General features: G+C 38.6%; 1 protein-coding gene across 1 annotated transcript in view; it reads right to left on the bottom strand.

Moving 5' to 3' along the window:
* Positions 1-448: 448 nt before the first annotated feature.
* The window catches only part of LOC137397039 (son of sevenless homolog 1-like), a 47985-nt gene continuing 22814 nt past the window's right edge, over positions 449-25619 (bottom strand). Inside the window, exons 13-24 of the mRNA XM_068083321.1 lie at positions 21637-21751; positions 17292-17454; positions 16922-17148; positions 16208-16310; positions 14220-14579; positions 12545-12727; positions 12329-12446; positions 11779-12212; positions 11450-11609; positions 10688-10801; positions 8815-9496; positions 449-912 (exon numbers count right to left, since the gene is read on the bottom strand). Of these exons, the coding sequence (XP_067939422.1) occupies positions 759-912; positions 8815-9496; positions 10688-10801; positions 11450-11609; positions 11779-12212; positions 12329-12446; positions 12545-12727; positions 14220-14579; positions 16208-16310; positions 16922-17148; positions 17292-17454; positions 21637-21751 (2813 nt within the window). The 3' untranslated portion in view covers positions 449-758. The remainder of the gene's footprint in view (positions 913-8814; positions 9497-10687; positions 10802-11449; positions 11610-11778; positions 12213-12328; positions 12447-12544; positions 12728-14219; positions 14580-16207; positions 16311-16921; positions 17149-17291; positions 17455-21636; positions 21752-25619) is intronic.

Here is a 25619-nt window from a genome sequence, read left to right as displayed (position 1 = left end):
TCAATCTCCCCCAACTACAACTTTCTCGATAAAAGCAATTAGTAGTAAATGTGAACGAACCAGAATGAATAGTTGATGCTGAGTGAATTCTTTCTACAACCATATCATAATACGATAAAATCCAATTTTTTTAATTTCAATGTTGATGTTACTTCAATGATGTCACTAGTTTCTGATGAAATTGAGAAATAGATTGAGATGATCCAGTGTAGCTGCTCTGAGTAAACCAGACCAGCTGCCCGATACCAGCACCTGATTGGATACTTCTATACCTTTCAACTCGCTGATGCACTAGGGGTTAAGAGAGATTTCATAGACTTATTGGCTAAAGGCAGCAATATGTACTATGATGGTACATTCTTATTATATTGCTGTTAACTAGGGTTCTATAAGCTAGCCTGTGGTATACAGAGCCTGTGATTCATTCGTTTCGTTAAAGGAACAAGAGTGAGTTTCAAGTATTTTTATTATAATAAACATATAATAAACCGAGCTTTGCATTGCTACTAGATTCTGCAATTATAAATATTTGCACCAAAAATAAAATATTTACATCAGTGGTCTGACAATTGCGATACCTTAAAAACAGGAGTGAGCTATGCACTGCAAAACAAGAGCCGACAAGAAGCCGCAGGTACTTGAAGGTTGCAATTGCACCACGGAAGTATTCAACTTGAAAATTTATATAAAAATAGTGAGAACAGACGGAACTAAAATTGTGTACAAAGAAAAAGGCTTGTAGAACGAGCCCTACAGTGTCATTGACTGCGCTGACGGCCGTGATTGGGTGGCCTATGAGTCCTGGGTGGAAGCTGGGGGGTACCAGGGGTTACCCCGTGCATATTCACATGGTCACCAGAGTTCCTACGGCTAGTATATCTGTTTTCTGTATGATCGGGCATACTGCCACTCCTGTATGAAATAAAAACAGGCATAAGTCGAAAGTTTTATCTTAAAATAAACTCATGCGAAATTTTAATAGATTTTATCAGAAAGTATTTTTCCTTTTTTTGCTAGTTTTTGTTGCTTGAGTTGGTCCGACTGCCAGGATGTTTCATGATTAAAATCGATAAGACATGATCACTGTTAAACAGTCAAATCAATTATTAAGTCTATTAAGTAAATAGACGACTATGGCATATGTTAGTCTCTATACCATAGAGACCGACAGAATAAAGACGCGCAAGGCTGATACTTGAACGCTATACAGACGGTCCCCTACTTACGAACATTCGAGTTTTGAACAACGGTACATACAAACAGGTCTGCGCGTATGTCCGCCGCTAATACCGACGTTATAGCGGCAGAAAGAGGCAGTACTCAGAAGCACCACCCAGCATCCACCTTCCTCTGCCCAGTTCGTTGCAGTGCATAAGTGCGTGAACGTATCTCCAGTGTGCAAAGAACTTTTTTATTTTTACTGTACGTATTGTAAAGGAATTTGCCGGCCTTTACTTGGCACGATCTAGACTAATAAAGAAAAGAGAGTGCGTGTAGTTTCATTCAGCTTTTTATTAGCGAAGGAAATTTCGCTAGCCAAGGAGCGTATGGCTCTCTGCTCTGCTCAACTAAATGAGCGCGCTCCTTTATGTACAATAATATCAACCGTTCCGGCTAACGGCAACACCTGCTAACAAGTTGAATAAATAAGACCGCTAGCACGTTGGTATGACAACAATATAAGTGACGATAAGTGATAGTGTTATGACGGGATATCCGATATGGGTCGCGGTCACAGAAACCATGGTTAAGTCGCAAATCACAGAGTTGAGTTATCCGATTTTAAAGTTGCACTAATTGAACTTATAATATTGGTAACGATTTTTGTAACACGTGTTTCTGGACCAATCAAAGAGTGATCTTTCTGAATCTGAAGTCAGTTTAGATAATAAATGTCTTTAAACCTCGGAAAAAACCCTTAAAACCGTTGCTATGCTAAACAGGAAGTACTGAAAAATGGCGTCTGAAAAACGTAATCGTTTCTTTTTTGCCGATTTGAAAGATGATTCTGACAGTTGGACACTTATAATTAGTACTTTGGTATTCTAACTGATGTTAAAAGCAGTGAAAGTAAAGGGAATGACGATGATATATTCCTAACAATTCTTATAAGAATATTACAATATTTAATTACAAGAATAATTATTTGATTTTTTAAGATTTAAATATAAGAATAATTATTCGAATTTACAAGATCGAAGTATATAGTGACCGATGGTGAGCAATATGTTACTGTTATTATTTTTTTAAAGATTTTGTTGATCATACTACGGTTGTGCACAATATCGTGTTACTGCCAAGCCGTTTTTAATATCTGCAAAATTAAGTAATACATTTTTATAGATATACAGCTAATTCTATGACAACCAGCTAAAATCTGTTTACATTTTTAAATACAGCATAATTTTTTGGATATAAACACAGAAATCTAGATAAATATCACAACTTCTTAATATTGGTTGCTATGACGTTTTGAAACGTAAACAAAAATGCGCATCGGCTTTCGTTTCTCAGACTTTAACACCAGTTTTCTCGGAACTATGTTTTCGCACTAATGGTAAACGTGCATTCAGTTGATTGACCATAAAATCTGCTGTAATTAAGCTGGAATCAAATTTTTTTTGCAAAAAAACTGAGAAGTTTCTCCTTCTGCTAGTGTAGAACTCTAAAACTTATAATCCCGACTTAACCATGGTTTCTGTGATCATGACAAATATAACAATAGCATAACGAGTGAAACAGCGATATAATAAAAAAGGACAACACATACAATAAATAAGAAATGCAGTGTCATGGCCCGGCGTCCACCACAGTATTCTCTCCATTTTATTAAATTTTTTTTCAGTACAAACCAATTTACAGGTTACTTATACAAGCCTTAAACATACTTATATAAACCTTCAATATACTTATATTGGCCTTTAACATAAATTATAATACAAAATATAGCACTGAATCACCTTACGAACAAATTCACCTTACGAACAATCGTTCGGAACGTAACTCGTTCGTAAGTTGGAGACCGTCTGTAGCCGATATAAACTATAGCAACAATAACTAGTGACGTCATTTCGCACGTGGTTTTCTTTCTTTTGCACGCGTCTGTCGATTTTCATTGTGAAACATCCAGGTAGCCCAAGCACATCAAAAACAATCCAAATGATAGAAAAGTACCGATATATTTTGATAAAATCTACTAAAAATTTTGTGCAAGTTCATCTTTGAAAATGATTGCTATAGAGCAATGATTGCTATAGAGCAATGATTGCTATAGAGCAATGATTGCTATAGAGCAATGATTGCTATAGAGCAATGATTGCTATAGAGCAATGATTGCTATAGAGCAATGATTGCTATAGAGCAATGATTGCTATAGAGCAATGATTGCTATAGAGCAATGATTGCTATAGAGCAATGATTGCTATAGAGCAATGATTGCTATAGAGCAATGATTGCTATAGAGCAATGATTGCTATAGAGCAATGATTGCTATAGAGCAATGATTGCTATAGAGCAATGATTGCTATAGAGCAATGATTGCTATAGAGCAATGATTGCTATAGAGCAATGATTGCTATAGAGCAATGATTGCTATAGAGCAATGATTGCTATAGAGCAATGATTGCTATAGAGCAATGATTGCTATAGAGCAATGATTGCTATAGAGCAATGATTGCTATAGAGCAATGATTGCTATAGAGCAATGATTGCTATAGAGCAATGATTGCTATAGAGCAATGATTGCTATAGAGCAATGATTGCTCTATAGCAATGATTGCTATAGAGCAATGATTGCTACAGAGCAATGATTGCTATAGAGCAATGATTGCTATAGAGCAATGATTGCTATAGAGCAATGATTGCTATAGAGCAATGATTGCTATAGAGCAATGATTGCTATAGAGCAATGATTGCTATAGAGCAATGATTGCTATAGAGCAATGATTGCTATAGAGCAATGATTGCTATAATAGAGCAATGATTGCTATAGAGCAATGATTGCTGTAGAGCAATGATTGCTATAGAGCAATGATCAAATATCACAGATATCAAAGGAATAAAGGCAAGCTTGAAGGTGCAAATTATGAGCATGAGATATTCTGATCAAATTGCAAAGTATTCATTTGGTTCAATTAAACAGCTTATGAAGCATTACAAATAGATGTTGCTTGATTTGTCTCCCCTGCCATTTGACTATATACACCACACTAATATCTTGTGCAATTAACCTCGTGGAATACCGCCTGTGATTTAACTGACAACCACCTCAGATGATCGTTATTATCAGCCAGAGAAATGATTGCCTATTACAGAGGACAGTAATTTCAACAAGTCGAGCGGATGGGGAACTGTAAAAAGAGCAGACAACTGCTACGCCTTTCATGTCAAGGTCTGTTTACACACACTGATGAAAAACATTTTTTGACAATGCGCCAGTGACGCATGGTCAAGATGTCGTTTCGTAATGAAACATTGGTGTTGGTCTGTGTCAGTAGTGATAGAACCGACGCATCAGCGATTAGCTAAAATAATTGATCATTACGATCTCAGTTCCATTGTATTAACTTCCAGCACGTCCTACATCGCCTTTCGAATTAAAATGAAAATGGTTCTTCTTACAAGCAGGTGTTTATATGAGAACGAATATATTCTCACTTGTAATGAATACACGTTTATGGAAGTCACTAATATAAGGTGGAATCATTTATAAATTTAAATCGTTAACAAAATATTTTAAAATAGAAATAGAATATAATATACAAACAGATAATAGAACAAATTAGAATATGTTTAAATCCTTCGTTTAATGTTTAACAATTTATTAAACTAATAGTATGTTACACCTCATTGTTTTTATCATTGACATTGAACGTTTCGTTTTGAGCAAAATACAGCGATACAAATAGCTACAAAAACGCTATTGGCATCATAAAACATCAATGAAAAATGTTACAGTACAACTGTTCGGACACAAATTAAATCTGGCAGAGATGTCATGACCTTCACACGACTGAGGCCAAGTCTCATTGGTTAATTTAATGTTAACACGCCACATTTTGGTATCTGTGAGTAGCATAAGCATCGTCTACACCAAGCATCAGTGATGCATCTCAACAGTCCGTGCAGCCAGACCTTGTGAAGAACGCTTTAGGAAACATTACAAAATTGCTTACAGACTGGGTGATGCGAGTAGTTGATAGCTACCCCTGACACACAGGAATACTCAGTACCTAAACCTGACACACAGGAATACTCAGCACCTAAACCTGACACACAGAAATACTCAGTATCTAAACCTGACACACAGAAATACTCAGTATCTAAACCTGACACACAGAAATACTCAGTATCTAAACCTGACACACAGGAATACTCAGTATCTAAACCTGACATACAGGAATACTCAGTATCTAAACCTGACATACAGGAATACTCAGTACCTAAACCTGACACACAGGTATACTCAGTACCTAAACCTGACAGACAAGAATACTCAGTACCTAAACCTGACACACATGTATACTCAGTACCTAAACCTGACACACAGGTATACTCAGTACCTAAACCTGACACACAGGAATACTCAGTACCTAAACCTGACACACAGGAATACTCAGTATCTAAACCTGACATACAGGAATACTCAGTACCTAAACCTGACACACAGGTATACTCAGTATCTAAACCTGACACACAGGTATACTCAGTACGTAAACCTGACACACAGGTATACTCAGTACCTAAACCTGACACACAGGTATACTCAGTACGTAAACCTGACACACAGGTATACTCAGTACCTAAACCTGACACACAGAAATACTCAGTATCTAAACCTGACACACAGGAATACTCAGTATCTAAACCTGACAGACAGGAATACTCAGTATCTAAACCTGACACACAGGAATACTCAGTACCTAAACCTGACACACAGGTATACTCAGTACCTAAACCTGACACACAGGTATACTCAGTACCTAAGCCTGACACACAGGTATACTCAGTACGTAAACCTGACACACAGGTATACTCAGTATCTAAACCTGACATACAGGAATACTCAGTACCTAAACCTGACACACAGGAATACTCAGCACCTAAACCTGACACACAGGAATACTCAGTACCTAAACCTGACACACAGGAATACTCAGTACCTAAACCTGACACACAGGAATACTCAGCACCTAAACCTGACACACAGAAATACTCAGTATCTAAACCTGACACACAGGAATACTCAGTATCTAAACCTGACACACAGGAATACTCAGTATCTAAACCTGACATACAGGAATACCCAGTATCTAAACCTGACATACAGGAATACTCAGTATCTAAACCTGACACACAGGTATACTCAGTACCTAAACCTGACACACAGAAATACTCAGTATCTAAACCTGACACACAGGAATACTCAGTATCTAAACCTGACATACAGGAATACTCAGTATCTAAACCTGACATACAGGAATACTCAGTATCTAAACCTGACACACAGGTATACTCAGTACCTAAACCTGACACACAGGAATACTCAGTACCTAAACCTGACACACAGGAATACTCAGTACCTAAACCTGACACACAGGAATACTCAGCACCTAAACCTGACACACAGAAATACTCAGTATCTAAACCTGACACACAGGAATACTCAGTATCTAAACCTGACACACAGGAATACTCAGTATCTAAACCTGACACACAGAAATACTCAGTATCTAAACCTGACATACAGGAATACTCAGTACCTAAACCTGACAGACAGGAATACTCAGTACCTAAACCTGACACACATGTATACTCAGTACCTAAACCTGACACACAGGTATACTCAGTACGTAAACCTGACACACAGGAATACTCAGTACCTAAACCTGACACACAGGTATACTCAGTACCTAAGCCTGACACACAGGTATACTCAGTACGTAAACCTGACACACAGGTATACTCAGTATCTAAACCTGACACACAGGTATACTCAGTACGTAAACCTGACACACAGGTATACTCAGTACCTAAACCTGACACACAGGTATACTCAGTACGTAAACCTGACACACAGGTATACTCAGTACCTAAACCTGACACACAGAAATACTCAGTATCTAAACCTGACACACAGGAATACTCAGTATCTAAACCTGACAGACAGGAATACTCAGTATCTAAACCTGACACACAGGAATACTCAGTACCTAAACCTGACACACAGGTATACTCAGTACCTAAACCTGACACACAGGTATACTCAGTACCTAAACCTGACACAAAGGAATACTCAGTACCTAAACCTGACACAAAGGAATACTCAGTACCTAAACCTGACATACAGGATTACTCAGTACCTAAACATGACACATAGGAATACTCAGTATCTAAACCTGACACACAGGTATACTCAGTACTCAGTACCTAAACCTGACACACAGGAATACTCAGTACCTAAACCTGACACACAGGAATACTCAGTACCTAAACCTGACATACAAGTATACTCAGTACCTAAACCTGACATACAGGAATACTCAGCACCTAAACCTAACATACAGGATTACTCAGTACCTAAACCTGACACACAGGTACACTCAGTACCTAAACCTGACACACAGGAATATTCAATACCTAAACCTGACACACAGGTATACTCAGTACCTAAGCCTGACACACAGGAATACTCAGTACCTAAACCTGACACACAGGAATACTCAGTACCTAAACAAGGATGATACCTCTTTACACATGTGCACGACTTGAACTTCAGATGTCAGAGAAAACGAACCCGCAATTAACACAACAAGTTAAAGAAGGTATTTAAAAAATTGTTCAATTGATTGATGACAAATAATCATGAAAATATTTCAACTATCGATTTGAGACGCAAAAGAATGATGCCGCTAGAATTAACTACTGATCTCGCAGATTTGAAAGGAGAGAATCAAATGGCAGATCAGAGAGGCCACAACTAGCTCACAGCACGCATATAGCACGGTTCTGAATCACATGCAAACAGAAGTACAACATTTGCGCCTACTTTCTACTTCCTGTGTATACCGCTCCTAAAACAAGTCAATAACAACAAGTCGATAACAACAAGTCGATAACAACAAGTCGATAACAACAAGTCGATAACAACAAGTCGATAACAACAAGTCGATAACAACAAGTCGATAACAACAAGTCGATAACAACAAGTCGATAACAACAAGTCGATAACAAATGAAATGCACACAATGTTTAAAGAATCAATGACTGAGGGGTAATGAGATGAGAGACTGATAAATGTGTATGTTGACCTTGACCTTGGTCTGTAATAATGGGAAACATGTGATAGTGATTTGTAGGCATCTTACAAACAATGATCATTGACTTTAGTATTAGACTTGCTTGGCAGAGTTTAAAGGTGGGAATTGAGATCACTGCTTGCAGTTGAAAAGCTTTTCTGCGCCAAAGTTTAATAGTGAAAATAATTTTGGGAAGGGTTTAAAAGGGAAACCTAACGCTGTTCACAATGAAATGAAAGAGTGTTGAAGCCTTTCCTGATTGGTTATCTAAAAGGGAAGTCAACAATTGACCATGATTAACTACATATGCTACACAAGCTTGTCATTGGTAGGAAATTGATGGTCAGCAAACTCTATAGGATTATTTGGAGCTTGAAAATCAGCTCACCAATTACGATCCTTAATGAAGCAATTTCTTTAATCGTAGGGAATGAAATAAAAAGTTTGGCAGAACTGCAGCCACTCACAGATGCATATATAATCCTTTCATATTCATCCTAACACTGCCTATATTCACCTTTCAATGCCTCTGCTTCTGGAGGGCCGCGGAGGGAGACGGGGAGGTATTTCTCCCTCGGCACCGGGACTGTAGGGGAGGCGCGGAGGTGGCTCTGACTCAGCACCTGGACTGTAGGCTATGTTGTGAATACTCGTCCTACTTGGCAACTTTGGGGGCAATTCAGGGGGTATGTCCCTCATTGATTGAACGTGCTCCCTGCGAAGCACTCCATCAACTCTGTGATCACCGAGTCTAAGTTCGCCTAGTCTATGATCTCTACGTAAGTGAAGGTTATCTGGAGCCTGCTCTCTAAGAGCAGGTACCTCTATGATTCTATGGTCCCGATGCAAAGACAGGGAGTGGTCCTGCTGTATGTGGTCTCTATAATTGGGCTCTCTAAGCACACTGTCAACTGTTCTGTTCTGCTCCCTGACCATATTCAACACATGCTCTCGTTGGCTGTCACCAGGCCTCATCACGCATTCCGTCCTTACCAATCCTTCAGTCTCTAAAACTGGTTCATGAACGTTACGGGCACTAGCTGGTAAAAGGCCGGTACAACCGTCAATCCTGTCACAAGAGTCTGGGTGAATAAATGCCCCAGATGAACGCAAGTCACTTACAGAGTGGGCTGAGCTAGGGCGACGAGGAGGAAGAGGTGGAGGTTTTAATTCTACGCGTTCAGTCTCAGTGTCAGGTTCTGTGAAGAGAATCAGAGGATAAAACTTACATGCAGACAAACACAAACAAGAATGCTGACTAAAATGCTCTTATATACAGTCAAATGGATAACTCAAACTTCACGGGACCGAACGAAAGTGTTTGAGTTATCGGAGCGTTCAAGTTATCAGAGCACTGCCACAAGTTCATGTGTTTACCGGTAGATACACGTACATATACAAACTATATCAAAATCAAATGCATAGACTGCTTGTTGCATGTTAGAGGGTCTCTCATGTGAAGTTTTAAAATTTTTATCCAAAAGTATAGATATTTTTCTATTACTTGAGATTTGTTTGTTGTTTTAGATGATGTGCTGTTTTCAGGATGTTTTCAGATTAAAATTAGCAAAACTTCGTTGCGCTTGAAACGCTGAGAAGAAAAACCATTCCTTTTTTTCTGAGCGTTTTTAACCAAGATGAACTTTGCCGATTTTACTTCAAGTTTATCCGAATGTTTTCACGCTTTCCCTTGCTTTCGATGGGCCATCGCAAGGTGGATGTTTAGTAAAAATTGGCCTTTTGGAAACCTTTAGAAAAGTCGCTAACGAAAATATTTTGCCGATGGTGGTAATAATGACGCCTAAGAACTACTAAAAGTTGATGTTTATCACGATGGCTTGGAATTAAGTGATAATAACCGTCTCCATAGCCGTTGAGCAAAAAACTGTTTGAATTAATGATGCTAAGTTCGAGTTATCTAAAGCAATTTATCATTGCGTGGGAGCAAACTGAACAAATCCATTCGAGTTAACAATGTGTTCGAGCTATCTGTGTTTGACTGTATTTGCGATTAAACCCTGCATTAACATATCTGTTTATAACATGACTAAAAAATCTGTATCGGTGAACATCAACATGTAAACAACCTCACAACTTGCCATTTGTACAATTACATGCATACATATGCTGGCAGGTGCTGGCATGTGACCATGATATGCCACCGTTACCTACAAACATGAGATAGAGATATGACAGAGAACTACTATGTTCTCTGTCTGTCTCTTTCTGTTCTTAACAGAAAACACCTTACTGAATCCTGCTAAAGCATTCCTTGAATTCAGCACTAAAATTAATCCTGATGCCGGCGGTCAGATAGGTAGGCAGCTATATCTAGCAGAATAAAAGGGGTGAAGAAAACAGATGCAAGGTAGAGATGGAGAAACTCTCACCAAAGACGGAATTCGTAAGAGTCGCAGTGCTGGCAACGGAGAACTGAGAGTAGAGGCTGATCTGGCTCTCCCTAACTGTACTGCTGTTTGAGAAGAGGCTGAGTTGACTGCCATCTATAACAGATCTGAGCCAGTTATACATGTTGATCAGTATAAACTACTATGGATTATATAAACTAGTTATACACATGTTGGTATGTAGCAAAGTAGCAGTACAAAAGCTCTTTTGTTGGCTACAATTCTAATAGATTTTGCCAATCGCAATGCTACATGTTTTGGTTAGCCAACATGCCAGAGCATTATAACTTTCGAAACAGATTTCACTAATACCTAAAAGGTATGTCATATTTATGTCTTTTGAGTAGTGGTTACAGGACTCTGGCAATAAGCTTGTGCATACGTCTTGCGCAGTGAGTAGAAACAAGGAAGATGTAACTAGACATTTAATAAGCTATCAAGCTATGAGCTATAGCTATCAATAACTATTCTTTATTAGCGCATGCTCTGCTTTCGTAAATAAGGATTTTAGGCGAACTATTTTTAGATAATCTGGTTCAAAATCTAGTTTGAGCTGTTTTAATATACAGTGGTTTCCGGTTGATATGTTCCAAAGATCGAGCATCTTTCAGCCCATTGTTACGATTCCAAACAGTTGAAACAGCGTGGTATTTGGCCGAAATTACACCAAGATTCAAACCCCAATCTGTAATGTTAGCTGCTGTTGTTAATGCAATAAAAGCCTTGAAACGAAGTGGCACTCACCCATGTAAGATCGATTGTGATGGGGTGGAGTCTTGGGAGGAGTGCTCCTATTTGGGGGCGGAGTTAAAGGAGTGTGAGGACGAGGGGGTGGAGTTACAGGAGTGTTGGGAGTGTGCGGAGGCGTGCTGCCAGAAAGTGTACTTCGACCGTCTTCATCGTCCTACAAACAGAAAGAGAGCCAGGCCATTTATTTCTACTCAATACGAACATTGGCATGGTTCATGAATTGTTAATGAGGAGAAAACTCCCAAGTTGGGGAAATGAACATGATTAGAAGCGTGAAGGAAGCTGATGGTCGTGGCATAGGAACAAAATAGGGAATAACTAACCGTAGTGTAGGATCTCGAGCTGGGAAAAGGAAAACGACTTGTGCTTTCCGAATTGCTCATGAAGGGGAAGTGACTCCTAAAGGCCGATATCTGTTTGCTGGCGGGCTTGATACCCGGTGATTTTAGGCCCAAACTGTCAAACTTCTTAGCGAACTTAGGAGGAGGTTTCTGATTGCGTGGCTCGATGGTTAGTGAGAGTTCATAAAGATGATCATCGAGCTCGTTGTCCGAGCGCCCATCCCAAGGGTCGAGTTGCTCTAAGAACTCAGCTATGCTGTATACAGTTTGAAGGTTGTATGGCTGATTCTGGTACTGTTGTATCTCAGCTGTGATATCCGCCACTTTCCTTCTTTTACTGAAGTTAATCAGATCTGTATTGGGAAGGCAGTCCGGGTTTCCTTCCTCCAGCTTTAGAATATTCGTCATGTAGACACCTACCGCACATGCCACACATACAGTCAACAATAGACACCTGCCGCACATGCCACACACACAGCCGACAAACGTGTCCATGACTAACGCAACAACTGTAACAAACATTACAACGTACCAAAGAAAGGAACGCATGGAGGGTCAATCGCTCGCAAAATCTCGAAGTACCTCCGGAAGTGGTTACTGATCAGTTCTTTATTGTCGTCATAGAACTTTTTATACAGGGGTTTGAGCAACTGCAATACAAGTGAAAAAAATGAAATTTAAACCCAAAAAGCTGGTGGGAAAATTGAGCAAGCATCGAAAAGGGCTGTAGAAGAATGTAGCGCAGTACCTCAAAGGTGCAACCAAGACGATGAATGGGAGCCGAGTCTAGTGAGCTGACAACGCAGAGAACTCCGTTCAAATTGTTCAGCTTGCGGAACACCATCATGATCTCGATGATACGAGAGACGACAGCCACCCTCTCTTCTAGGTTTTGTGTACTGAGAATGCTAGACTCCAGCCAGTAGGTAAACTGAATAATTCAATCATGAGCGATCTTACACGCAGCGCCAAGAAACCTTACAGATGGAAATGTAAAGACAAGATGACATAAAATATTTTTGAATATTTTTTATAAAACGTGGACACTGTAAAACCTCAATTTGAAGGCCATCTTTATTTGAGCGCCACTTCTGATAGAACGCCACCATAGGAGAAAGGTTGAACAATGCAGCACCACCCTTTAATTGAATGCCATCTCTATTAGACCACCACTATGACATCCATTGTGCCTGATATTTACGAAACCATAATAGAAAGCGCCCAGTAAAAACTGCTCACAAAACGGTAATAATACCTAATGACTAGGTTACATCAACAACAATGAATTCTTTCATTGTCGCAGTGGTCGTTATTATGGTTTTAGCGACAGTGTGTTTGAGAAGATCGATCGTCACAATCGTCAGAACTAGAGACTGATTCAAAGTCACTAAGGTCTAAATTCGATTGTCTTCCGATTTGTCCATAATGTGGTTTACAGCCTCATCTGAGACTTTAAAACGTTTTGATGAACAATAGAATACTTCTCAAGAACAGTGTACGACATAATAGCAGCCATTGTTACGGCGTGTTGAAGTCAGTTTTTTAACTAAGTTTTTCGATATTTTTCTAAAACTTTGAAAGCATTAAAATAATTAATTACTGTATAATATTATATATTCATTACTAATATGTTTTACTGAAAGTAGTTCCTTGTTTCACTCGGTCCGATACCGCGAAGTATATGAAAGGTCATTTAGCAGAAATGCTAAGGCCAAAGGCCTTAATGTTGCTCCGCTCAAAGAGAGCTAAAAATGTAAGTGACATTAGCATAGCTTCACGAGTACAAGGGTTAAATTCATCTTACTAAAATTCTGACCATCAAGTCACAAAATAAAGCGCCAACCTCTATTTGAACATCACCTTTAATAGAATGCCACTATATGGAAAGGGTTGAAAAATACAGGATCATGGCATTTAATGGAGGTCTTATGGTAAATTAAACTATAACAGCTTCTTCACAAGTTTATCTGAGGCTCATATGTGTCAAGAAATACTAATTAAATAAACATCAAACAGAATTTCATGAAAATTTAAGATACCAGGTTGAAGATTTGAACATTTATGAACTACATAGATATACATGTGGTAGAATGACACGATCAAGCATCCGCCACTTAAATTGAACAAATATCTGCGGCTGTAAGGTAAAAAAGAAGCCAACACAAAGCTGGTTGGATACGAGCATCAGTTGTCCTATCATATCAACATTCAAGTAGGTACACAATGACAAACACTCACAAGTGGATGCAGAATTTGCTTACACCAGAGTTAATTTTATGTTTGTCAGAACAACCAATCGGATCAATTGAAATATGCTGATAGTTGAAGTAACTTCATGTGAATGCGTGGATCTATCTATGGCTCAATTTATAAAATCTTATAGTTCCTAAAGGCAATGCATAGAGTAAACAAAAGAAACTCACTCTATTTGTATGTCTGATGAGTCTCATCAAATTAGGGCTATGCACGGCTCTATCTTTCTTCATAAAAACACTACCAACAAGCTCTGACGGTTTGACAGCCTTGTACAGCTTAAACTCTATAAGTGTTTCCTGCCGGGCTATCTCTATCGGGTGAAGGTAAACTATGTTGAACTTTTCAGGCTCATCCTGAGCTGCAATAAACCACTCAACACTTGGTGGTTCATCCTTGAACTTATGAGAGTGCGGACGCAGGTGGGATTCACTAGATTCCCATGAGAGGCCTTGAAAGTGCACCGATGAATCAACCTTCCTCTGAATGATCTTGACAATTGAGTCAACCCATTTACGCATCACCTTCCCCTGCGAACAAACAGACTACCTGGATTAGCATAACAACTCATTATTAATTTGCATCAGGATATAGGAATAGTAACGCTACGTACTACTAGTAACGCTACGTACTACTAGTAACGCTACACAATACTAGTAACGCTACGTACTACTAGTAACGCTACACACTACTAGTAACGCTACACACTACTAGTAACGCTACACACTACTAGTAACGCTACACACTACTAGTAACGCTACGCACTACTAGTAACGCTACACACTACTAGTAACACTACACACTACTAGTAACACTACATACTACTAGTAACGCTACACACTACTAGTAACGCTACGTACTACTAGTAACGCTACACACTACTAGTAACGCTACACACTACTAGTAACGCTACACACTACTAGTAACGCTACACACTACTAGTAACGCTACACACTACTAGTAACGCTACACACAACTAGTAACGCTACACACTACTAGTAACGCTACACACTACTAGTAACGCTACACACTACTAGTAACGCTACACACTACTAGTAACACTACGCACTACTAGTAACGCTACACACAACTAGTAACGCTACACACTACTAGTAACGCTACACACTACTAGTAACGCTACACACTACTAGTAACGCTACACACAACTAGTAACGCTACACACTACTAGTAACGCTACACACTACTAGTAACGCTACACACTACTAGTAACGCTACACACTACTAGTAACACTACGCACTACTAGTAACGCTACACACAACTAGTAACGCTACACACTACTAGTAACGCTACACACTACTAGTAACGCTACACACTACTAGTAACGCTACACACTACTAGTAACGCTACACACTACTAGTAACGCTACACACTACTAGTAACGCTACACACTACTAGTAACGCTACACAATACTAGTAACACTACGCACTACTAGTAACACTACACACTACTAGTAACACTACATACTACTAGTAACGCTACACACTACTAGTAACGCTACGTACTACTAGTAACGCTACACACTACTAGTAACGCTACACACTACTAGTAACGCTACACACTACTAGTAACGCTACACACTACTAGTAACGCTACACACTACTAGTAACGCTACACACAACTAGTAACGCTACACACTACTAGTAACGCTACACACTACTAGTAACGCTACACACTACTAGTAACGCTACACACTACTAGTAACACTACGCACTACTAGTAACGCTACACACAACTAGTAACGCTACACACTACTAGTAACGCTACACACTACTAGTAACGCTACACACTACTAGTAACGCTACACACTACTAGTAACGCTACACACTACTAGTAACGCTACACACTACTAGTAACGCTACACACTACTAGTAACGCTACACACTACTAGTAACGCTACACACTACTAGTAACGCTACACACTACTAGTAACGCTACACAATACTAGTAACACTACGCACTACTAGTAACACTACGCACTACTAGTAACACTACACACTACTAGTAACGCTACACACTACTAGTAATACTACACACTACTAGTAATACTACACACTACTAGTAACACTACACACTACTAGTAATAATACGTACTACTAGTAACACTACATACTACATAAGGTGTGTTGTAAAAGCACCTTTATTGTGTCTAAGAACACTTCTAGTTGCTGCAGCACTTTGTTCTCCTGTTCAAAGTCATAGAAATGATGATCTGTCCACAGTCTGATGACATTGAGCACCCTGCAAGATGAGATCGGGAGATCAAACCTGTGCTGATGATGCGGATGAAGAGAATAGAGTGGAAGAGGACAGGCATGGAAGCGTATGAAGAGAAAAAGAGGGATCACTTCACAAAACAAAAAGGGAAAAGTGGAAAGAGAAAGCATTATTGCTTATAATGCCGCATTTTTAGATAAAATTAAAATATTCAAATAAGAGGGCTTCCTGACAAATTCAACCTTGGAGTTGTCTGTTCGATAGTACCTTGGAAGGTACAGCACCTTCGTAACGGTTACTAATAACTTATATTCAATCAAAACATGTGCCGCAGATCTCCAGAAAATCTGCGATAAATTTGACACACTTGCGAGTTGAGCTCGGGAAATAATATTTCAACTTATATAATGATTTTCCCATTTACTGATTTTTAAAGTTATCTGTTAAATGTGCTAGAATGCCATAATATAAATTAAAAGTTAAATGTGCTAGAATGCCATAATATACATTAAAAGCTTTAGCCAGCAATACTATTTTCTGTTCACTTTTGGGTGCAAGTACAAATCCTCCTAAAGGGTGAGATGTCAACTTTATACCATATAGAAAGGAGAAAGAGAAATGGCAGGAACACTTACCTAAACTGCACTGGTTTCACATACTCTTTCTTAAAGCGTGTGAAGGCACCACGATTCTCCTCAAAACACTCATCCGTCTCCGGAATCTGGAAACGACAGATGAGGAGGTCGAGGAGCTCTGAAGGCGAGCAGAATGATCGGTATGTTGTGAGGAAGCGCTTGACAAAATTGGGATCGGCGTACATATGATAGGTGAGTCGTTCAATGAGCTTGTGCAACGTTGCGCCCTGGAGGAGAACAGGAAGTTCATGCTAATAGGCCATACAGTAAAGTATGTGCATGCCGGTAGACTTTTTATTCAAAGCTGTAGAAATTGAAACGAGCTAAAACAACTCTCAGGTAAAAATGAGAAAGCAGACGGATAGGAAACCTGTATAAGAGGTGGCTCTCCGATAGTCTGCGACTCCTCAAGGACGATGTTGTCCTCTGAATCCTCTTCAGAGAAAGGGTACTCCTCAACTGGGGGCAGGATAAGAGCGTGGGCACTTTGGTCTTCTTTTTGCTTCGAGTCAAGCATCCTGTCTAAGTTGGACCTAAGTAGAAGACACGATAGAGTGAATACTTGACCATTGCATGCAAAAAGGAGACAACTCCTTAATATCACTGAAAAGATGTGGTAAAGTCAATCTAGGTAGATGGTGTAATTATAAAAACCCGCGCGCACACAATAGTAGCAGCCGAAACTCCTCTATCTGAAGGAGTGTCCTCAAATAACTTATACAAGAATGGAGACCATATCTGGGGACAGCATGGTAAAAGTCAACCATATCTGGGGACAGCATGGTAAAAGTCAACCATATCTGGGGACAGCATGGTAAAAGTCAACCATATCTGGGGACAGCATGGTAAAAGTCAACCATATCTGGGGACAGCATGGTAAAAGTCAACCATATCTGGGGACAGCATGGTAAAAGTCAACCATATCTGGGGACAGCATGGTAAAAGTCAACCATATCTGGGGACAGCATGGTAAAAGTCAACCATATCTGGGGACAGCATGGTAAAAGTCAACCATATCTGGGGACAGCATGGTAAAAGTCAACCATATCTGGGGACAGCATGGTAAAAGTCAACCATATCTGGGGACAGCATGGTAAAAGTCAACCATATCTGGGGACAGCATGGTAAAAGTCAACCATATCTGGGGACAGCATGGTAAAAGTCAACCATATCTGGGGACAGCATGGTAAAAGTCAACCATATCTGGGGACAGCATGGTAAAAGTCAACCATATCTGGGGACAGCATGGTAAAAGTCAACCATATCTGGGGACAGCATGGTAAAAGTCAACCATATCTGGGGACAGCATGGTAAAAGTCAACCATATCTGGGGACAGCATGGTAAAAGTCAACCATATCTGGGGACAGCATGGTAAAAGTCAACCATATCTGGGGACAGCATGGTAAAAGTCAACCATATCTGGGGACAGCATGGTAAAAGTCAACCATATCTGGGGACAGCATGGTAAAAGTCAACCATATCTGGGGACAGCATGGTAAAAGTCAACCATATCTGGGGACAGCATGGTAAAAGTCAACCATATCTGGGGACAGCATGGTAAAAGTCAACCATATCTGGGGACAGCATGGTAAAAGTCAACCATATCTGGGGACAGCATGGTAAAAGTCAACCATATCTGGGGACAGCATGGTAAAAGTCAACCATATCTGGGGACAGCATGGTAAAAGTCAACCATATCTGGGGACAGCATGGTAAAAGTCAACCATATCTGGGGACAGCATGGTAAAAGTCAACCATATCTGGGGACAGCATGGTAAAAGTCAACCATATCTGGGGACAGCATGGTAAAAGTCAACCATATCTGGGGACAGCATGGTAAAAGTCAACCATATCTGGGGACAGCATGGTAAAAGTCAACCATATCTGGGGACAGCATGGTAAAAGTCAACCATATCTGGGGACAGCATGGTAAAAGTCAACCATATCTGGGGACAGCATGGTAAAAGTCAACCATATCTGGGGACAGCATGGTAAAAGTCAACCATATCTGGGGACAGCATGGTAAAAGTCAACCATATCTGGGGACAGCATGGTAAAAGTCAACCATATCTGGGGACAGCATGGTAAAAGTCAACCATATCTGGGGACAGCATGGTAAAAGTCAACCATATCTGGGGACAGCATGGTAAAAGTCAACCATATCTGGGGACAGCATGGTAAAAGTCAACCATATCTGGGGACAGCATGGTAAAAGTCAACCATATCTGGGGACAGCATGGTAAAAGTCAACCATATCTGGGGACAGCATGGTAAAAGTCAACCATATCTGGGGACAGCATGGTAAAAGTCAACCATATCTGGGGACAGCATGGTAAAAGTCAACCATATCTGGGGACAGCATGGTAAAAGTCAACCATATCTGGGGACAGCATGGTAAAAGTCAACCATATCTGGGGACAGCATGGTAAAAGTCAACCATATCTGGGGACAGCATGGTAAAAGTCAACCATATCTGGGGACAAAATAGTAAAAGTCAATATGTTGAACTTGGAAAAAACAGCAGAAAAACTGTAAGAAGCCAAAACTATGTGAAGGCATGTGACCACTGGTGCACCACTCCAACCAGAGATACTGAGAAATATTACTGGTTGTCACATTTTACTTATACAGTAGACGATTCTACAACGAAAATAATCCGTTCTGAGAACGTTTAAGTTATAGCGAATTTTTGCTAGACGAACAATAAAATACACGTAAACAGCCTGATCCATGACAAGACCATCCCGGAGCCACCCCTTTGGTCCTTCGAAAAGGAACAGACTAAACCTGGTTGTTTTCCTAATGATTGTACAGTAACTATGGTAACACTGGTTTGTATTGATTGTACAGTAACTATGGTAAAACTGGTTTGTATTGATTGTACAGTAACTATGGTAACACTGGTTTGTATTGATTGTACAGTAACTATGGTAACACTGGTTTGTATTGATTGTACAGTAACTATGGTAACACTGGTTTGCATTGATTGTACAGTAACTATGGTAACACTGGTTTGTATTGATTGTACAGTAACTATGGTAACACTGGTTTGTATTGATTGTACAGTAACTATGGTAACACTGGTTTGCATTGATTGTACAGTAACTATGGTAACACTGGTTTGTATTGATTGTACAGTAACTATGGTAACACTGGTTTGTATTGACAATCTTTCTCTTACCACACATTGTTTACGTTTCATAATTGTTATGTAATTTTACATTAAGTTAGGAGAGCGCACCTTCTATGGCAATTTAAACCAATTCTTTTCATCATTTTTAAAGACAGCCAGATGTATGGGAAAAGGTAAAAGAAAAAAATTGTATGTCAAATGTAAAATAAAGCAAAGCAAATATATATATTTACTATCGCAGGACCCGTGTCTGTCTGTCCATTTTTCCGAAGCGAAGCTTAAAGGTTAGGATGAATGGTTGATTTCAAAAAGACTCTGTATCACGAAATTCAGATTTGTATATGGCGGGCGCTCTCCACCAATTGACCACATTTAGGTATTTCTGACCTATTGTACAGCTACTTATTATCATTGCTTTATCAATACCTCTGACAATCTGAGTCAGAGTATCATATGGTAGTCAACAGTGTAGAATATGATATGATAGTCAACAGTGTAGAAGATGATATGATAGTCAACAATGTAGAGTATGATATGATAGTCAACAGTGTAGAATATGATATGATAGTCAACAGTGTAGAAGATGATATGACAGTCAACAGTGTAAAGTATGATATGATAGTCAACAGTGTAGAATATGATATGATAGTAAACAGTGTAGAATATGATATGATAGTCAACAGTGTAGAATATGATATGATAGTCAACAGTGTAGAATATGATATAATAGTCAACAGTGTAAAGTATGATATGATAGTCAACAGTGTAGAATATAATATGATAGTCAACAGTGTAGAATATGATATGATAGTCAACAGTATAGAATATGATATGATAGCCAACAGAGTAGGATATGATATAATAGTCAACAGTGTAGAATATGATATGATAGTCAACAGTGTAGAATATGATATGATAGTCAACAGTGTAGAGTATGATATGATAGTCAACAGTGTAGAATATGATATAATAGTCAACAGTATAGAATATGATATGATAGCCAACAGAGTAGGATATGATATAATAGTCAACAGTGTAGAATATGATATGATAGTCAACAGTGTAGAATATGATATGATAGTCAACAGTGTAGAATATGATATAATAGTCAACAGTATAGAATATGATATGATAGCCAACAGAGTAGGATATGATATAATAGTCAACAGTGTAGAATATGATATGATAGCCAACAGAGTAGGATATGATATAATAGTCAACAGTGTAGAATATGATATGATAGTCAACAGTGTAGAATATGATATAATAGTCAACAGTGTAGAATATGATATGATAGTCAACAGTGTAGAATATGATATGATAGTCAACAGTGTAGAATATGATAGTCAACAGTGTAGAATATGATATGATAGTCAACAGTGTAGAATATGATAGTCAACAGTGTAGAATATGATATGATAGTCAACAGTGTAGAATATGATAGTCAACAGTGTAGAATATGATATGATAGTCAACAGTATAGAATATGATAGTCAACAGTGTAGAGTATGATGCAGTTTAGTCACTAGTATGATGAAAGGTACCAACCTGAAAAGAAGTGAAAGCAAGGCAGCCACCAACCTGAAAAGAAGTGAAAGCAAGGCAGCCATCCATTCTTCCTTTTCTCCTTCAGTTTTGGTCTTGAGCAGCATGACAGCCCCATTTCTCTCCTGAACTTCAAATGCATGTCGATATTCTGGAGTCAAAAAGCAAATTTGAATGTAAAACTTGAAACATTTGTGTATGTCGACATACATATAAGCTCACCTATACCATTTATAATATACATGCGATGTGAGATACACATATGCGTGCCCCAATAAACGCATGACTACTTATGCGATCAAAACATCAAAGCTTTTCTATGAGCACCTGTCAACAGCTCTGCTTCAGGCTACTATATTACAACCTTAAATCCTCCCACCGACATTATGGAACTGGTTGTAATATACAAGCTCATAACAATACAAACAGACTATCCATAGTTTTTTCTGACGTCATCAAGTCGTTTGTGCATGCGCTCGTTCACGAAAAAGCCGCCATTTTTGTAGAAAACGATCTTTTTCTTTGATTTATTAGTACTTTTAAGTGTTGTTTTGATACTATAATAAAAAATTGCAAACAAAAACATCGTTTTCAAATTATCATTGCAAAAGCTTCGTGTTTCTAACAAAAAATTGTCTATAAAGATGGCCGACAATGATAAAATGACGTCACGACAAAACGAAGGATATAGAATGGCTGCGTACGTAATTGTTAATCAGGACATCTTGTAAACACATTGGACGCTATGTAAACATCGGCGCTATTGGACAATAATTTTGTCTGGAATCTAATCTTGAACAGTTTGTCTCAACCATTATCTGCTGTCCTATAAAAAGTGGAGAACCTTCTAAGATTTACACGCTATACTACTAGTACACTGACCACTACTAGTATACCGACTACTACTAGTACACTGACCACTACTAGTATACCGACTACTACTAGTACACCGACCACTACTAGTCTAGTGTACTAGTAGTCTAGTCTACTAGTGTACCGACCACATCTCCTATTTAAATTCATAAATATATATGTATTCATCTATATAAATTTCTCAGAGTTTGTGTGTAGTTCCAGCTATAGCTATTAAAATCTTGGAATAAAGAATCTGTATCACATAAGATTTGATCTCTGACTCTCTGGACTGCCAGTCCAATGCTTTACCAAAATAGCCGCAGAAGCTTGATTAATTCATTAGGCGACATATGTCGCTATATGGAGTAAATAGGCTACCGCTTTCGGTCACAACAGCAAAGTTATGGCGTAACGTCATGAGAAGACTCTCTTACTCTCTAACTCTTATTGGTAAGTTTACACAAATTATCAATTGGTAATGTGCCAGGCTAATAGCGAATGGCAGGCAACTCTCATTACCTCTCATTGTTTATAAGTGATTTTTAATACCTGGGCAACACCGGATAGTCTATACATCTCTCAAAGTCTGTGTGTTGTGTGTATATGTAACTATCATAGTTAAAATCAAGGAATGAGAGATCCAATTGACAGAGGATTTGATCTCTGAACTTCCAGGTCTACAGTCCAGCGATCTAATCCACTACACTACGATTCCCATGCAATGGGTGCTTGTGATCACATCGGTTAAAATATTCACACTTAAAAGCTTCGGGTTATCAACTAACACTGTAGAGCATTACACAAAATGAAACGATTGACGGTTGACTTTCAACAAAATTCACATTACAGTTATTTGGTATCAAAAGATTTACCATGTCTTTTTCCGCTGTGTTGTAGGTTCAAAATATGTGGAAATGTGATTAAAAGCTCTTAAAAGCTCAAAAATGAACAGTTAATCGCAGCCATCACGAAAATGTCACAGATTGGAATCCCTTTTCAAAACGGCTCAAATGGGACGCAATTGAACACGATGGCTTTTGTTTACACTTTCATGCAACCTCATTCGTCAAAATAATTTCACAAATATTTTTACCACATTCAATAAAACCATGTCTATTGTCCTTGCGCGTCTGTTTCATCATCATTGTAATGCTGTCACTTTGAGCACTGATATCTCAAAACCTACCGTAATAATTCCTTTAATTTTCTAACCTTAGCTCGAATGAGTGCATATCATCCTCTGATAAACATGACAAGCCTGTTGGTCACCGGTGATAGTCGAAACATGATCCAGAAACTGTTTGCGCTATTTGGCAGGAAGTACGGGGCACATGATCAGATTACGACTAGACGATTAGACCAGGCTAAAACAAAACTATAAAGTAGCAAGCATTTATATTTGATACGGGCTTTCCAGTAGAACTCGAAGTGTTTGCCATAAACTAGTGCTACGAGAGTTTTATATCGAGCCTTTTACTGGCTTTTAATTTCACGTGACAACATCACATGTCAAAACAATAACCATAATGTTTGAGTACGCCGTTGATATAAAGAGATTCCAAAATACGGCATTTTCGTGATGGCTGCGAATAACTGTTCGTTTTTGAGCGTTCAAGAGCATGTAATCACATTTACACATATTTTGCAGCTACAACACAGCAGACTAAAACAAAGTGAACCTTTTGATACCAAGTAACTGTAAAGTGAAGTTTGTTGCAAGTCAACTGTTCAAGCTTTGCGTTGTTAAAACTAACGGCAATTGCTTTAGTAAAGATTGCTAACTATCTTACGAGGTAAAGTACTCAAATTCAGTCGGTAATTATTTTATTACCCAGTCGGTGAGTGAATATATAAATATTCATGAATAGGTATATACATGTATGAATATTTATATACTTATGAATATTCATACATATATACTCGTTGCATAGATATATACAGCTGTAAAAGATCAGCATGAAAGAGACGGTCCATGCATCAGATAACTCTAACTTCTAACAATCAATGGAGTTATCTAATAGAGTTATCTCATAGCTAACCTTACAAGTTACAAATAACCTTTATTAATCTAATAATGAAATCTTTCCACTTCATTGTTGGCACAATTTTTTAAACAAAACTTCCAAAAACTTCGACCTAAGCTATCTTTTATTGAATTTTTTTTCTTTAATGTATATCAATATTTTATGAAGAAATATTCTTGATGAGCAAGCACTGGATGGCTTGACACAGATTCCATAAAGTTGCATAAAGTGCACCAGCAACCCTGGAGAAATGCTAATATTTGAAGGGCAACTTTCTTTTTTCCCGAACAAAACGGACACCTTATTGGATTATTCTGTCAATTTAGAGCTATAAATCTGCTATATAACATGAAACTTCCGGTTGGCAGCTTTAAATTATGTCTTGTAAGTAGTTTACCAATAAGCTTTGTAACAGTAGTTAGTAATAGTTAACACTAGTTAGTGATGGTTGATGCTAGTTAGTAATGGTTAACAATGGGCAAGAATAGTTAACAAACACAATGTCAGAAGTTGAATCTGCACTGATCGTGACCGACTAATTAAACGTGTGCTTAAATTATTTTTATAAAAAGTGATAATGTTATATTTAGACAAGAGGTAGCCCTTATTTTTGAAAAAGACGCTGCGTAAAATAAATACTGTACAGTTTGACCGACTTCAATTCCAAAAGGAAACCAACAAACTAAAATCTATGCATGGATCATTGAAGTATGTCTTAAATCTTTCTCAAACACAGAACTAAAGTGAACAAATTTTTAAGCAGCTAACCATGTCTCCTGTTTATGAAGAATACATGCAGACCACCTGGTACTGCATGGCAAATATGTCAAAATGCCTCTGAGAGCACCTAATGCTGCATGGCAAAAGGGCAAAGATGCCTTTAAGAGCACTTGCTACTCAGTGGCAAGAATGCTAAAATACATCTGTTAACCTGGTGATAATAAGACCTGGTGCTGCGTGGCAAAGATGCCAGAATATCTTTGACAACCTCTTATGTGCAGAGTAAAAGTGCCTACCAGCGTTTCTAATGATCCACTAGTTACTAATGGGTGTCAGGGTGGCCTAGTGGTAGCGTCTTTGACTGTCAACCATGGGGGTTGGTGGTTTGAGCCTTGCTTAAGGCAAATTTGACAAAAAGCT

Source organism: Watersipora subatra, chromosome 5 (genome assembly GCF_963576615.1).
Source record: "Watersipora subatra chromosome 5, tzWatSuba1.1, whole genome shotgun sequence".
NCBI lineage: Eukaryota > Metazoa > Bryozoa > Gymnolaemata > Cheilostomatida > Watersiporidae > Watersipora > Watersipora subatra.
The sequence above is the reverse complement of the archived record's forward strand: the minus strand, read 5'-3'. Positions and strand labels throughout refer to the sequence as shown.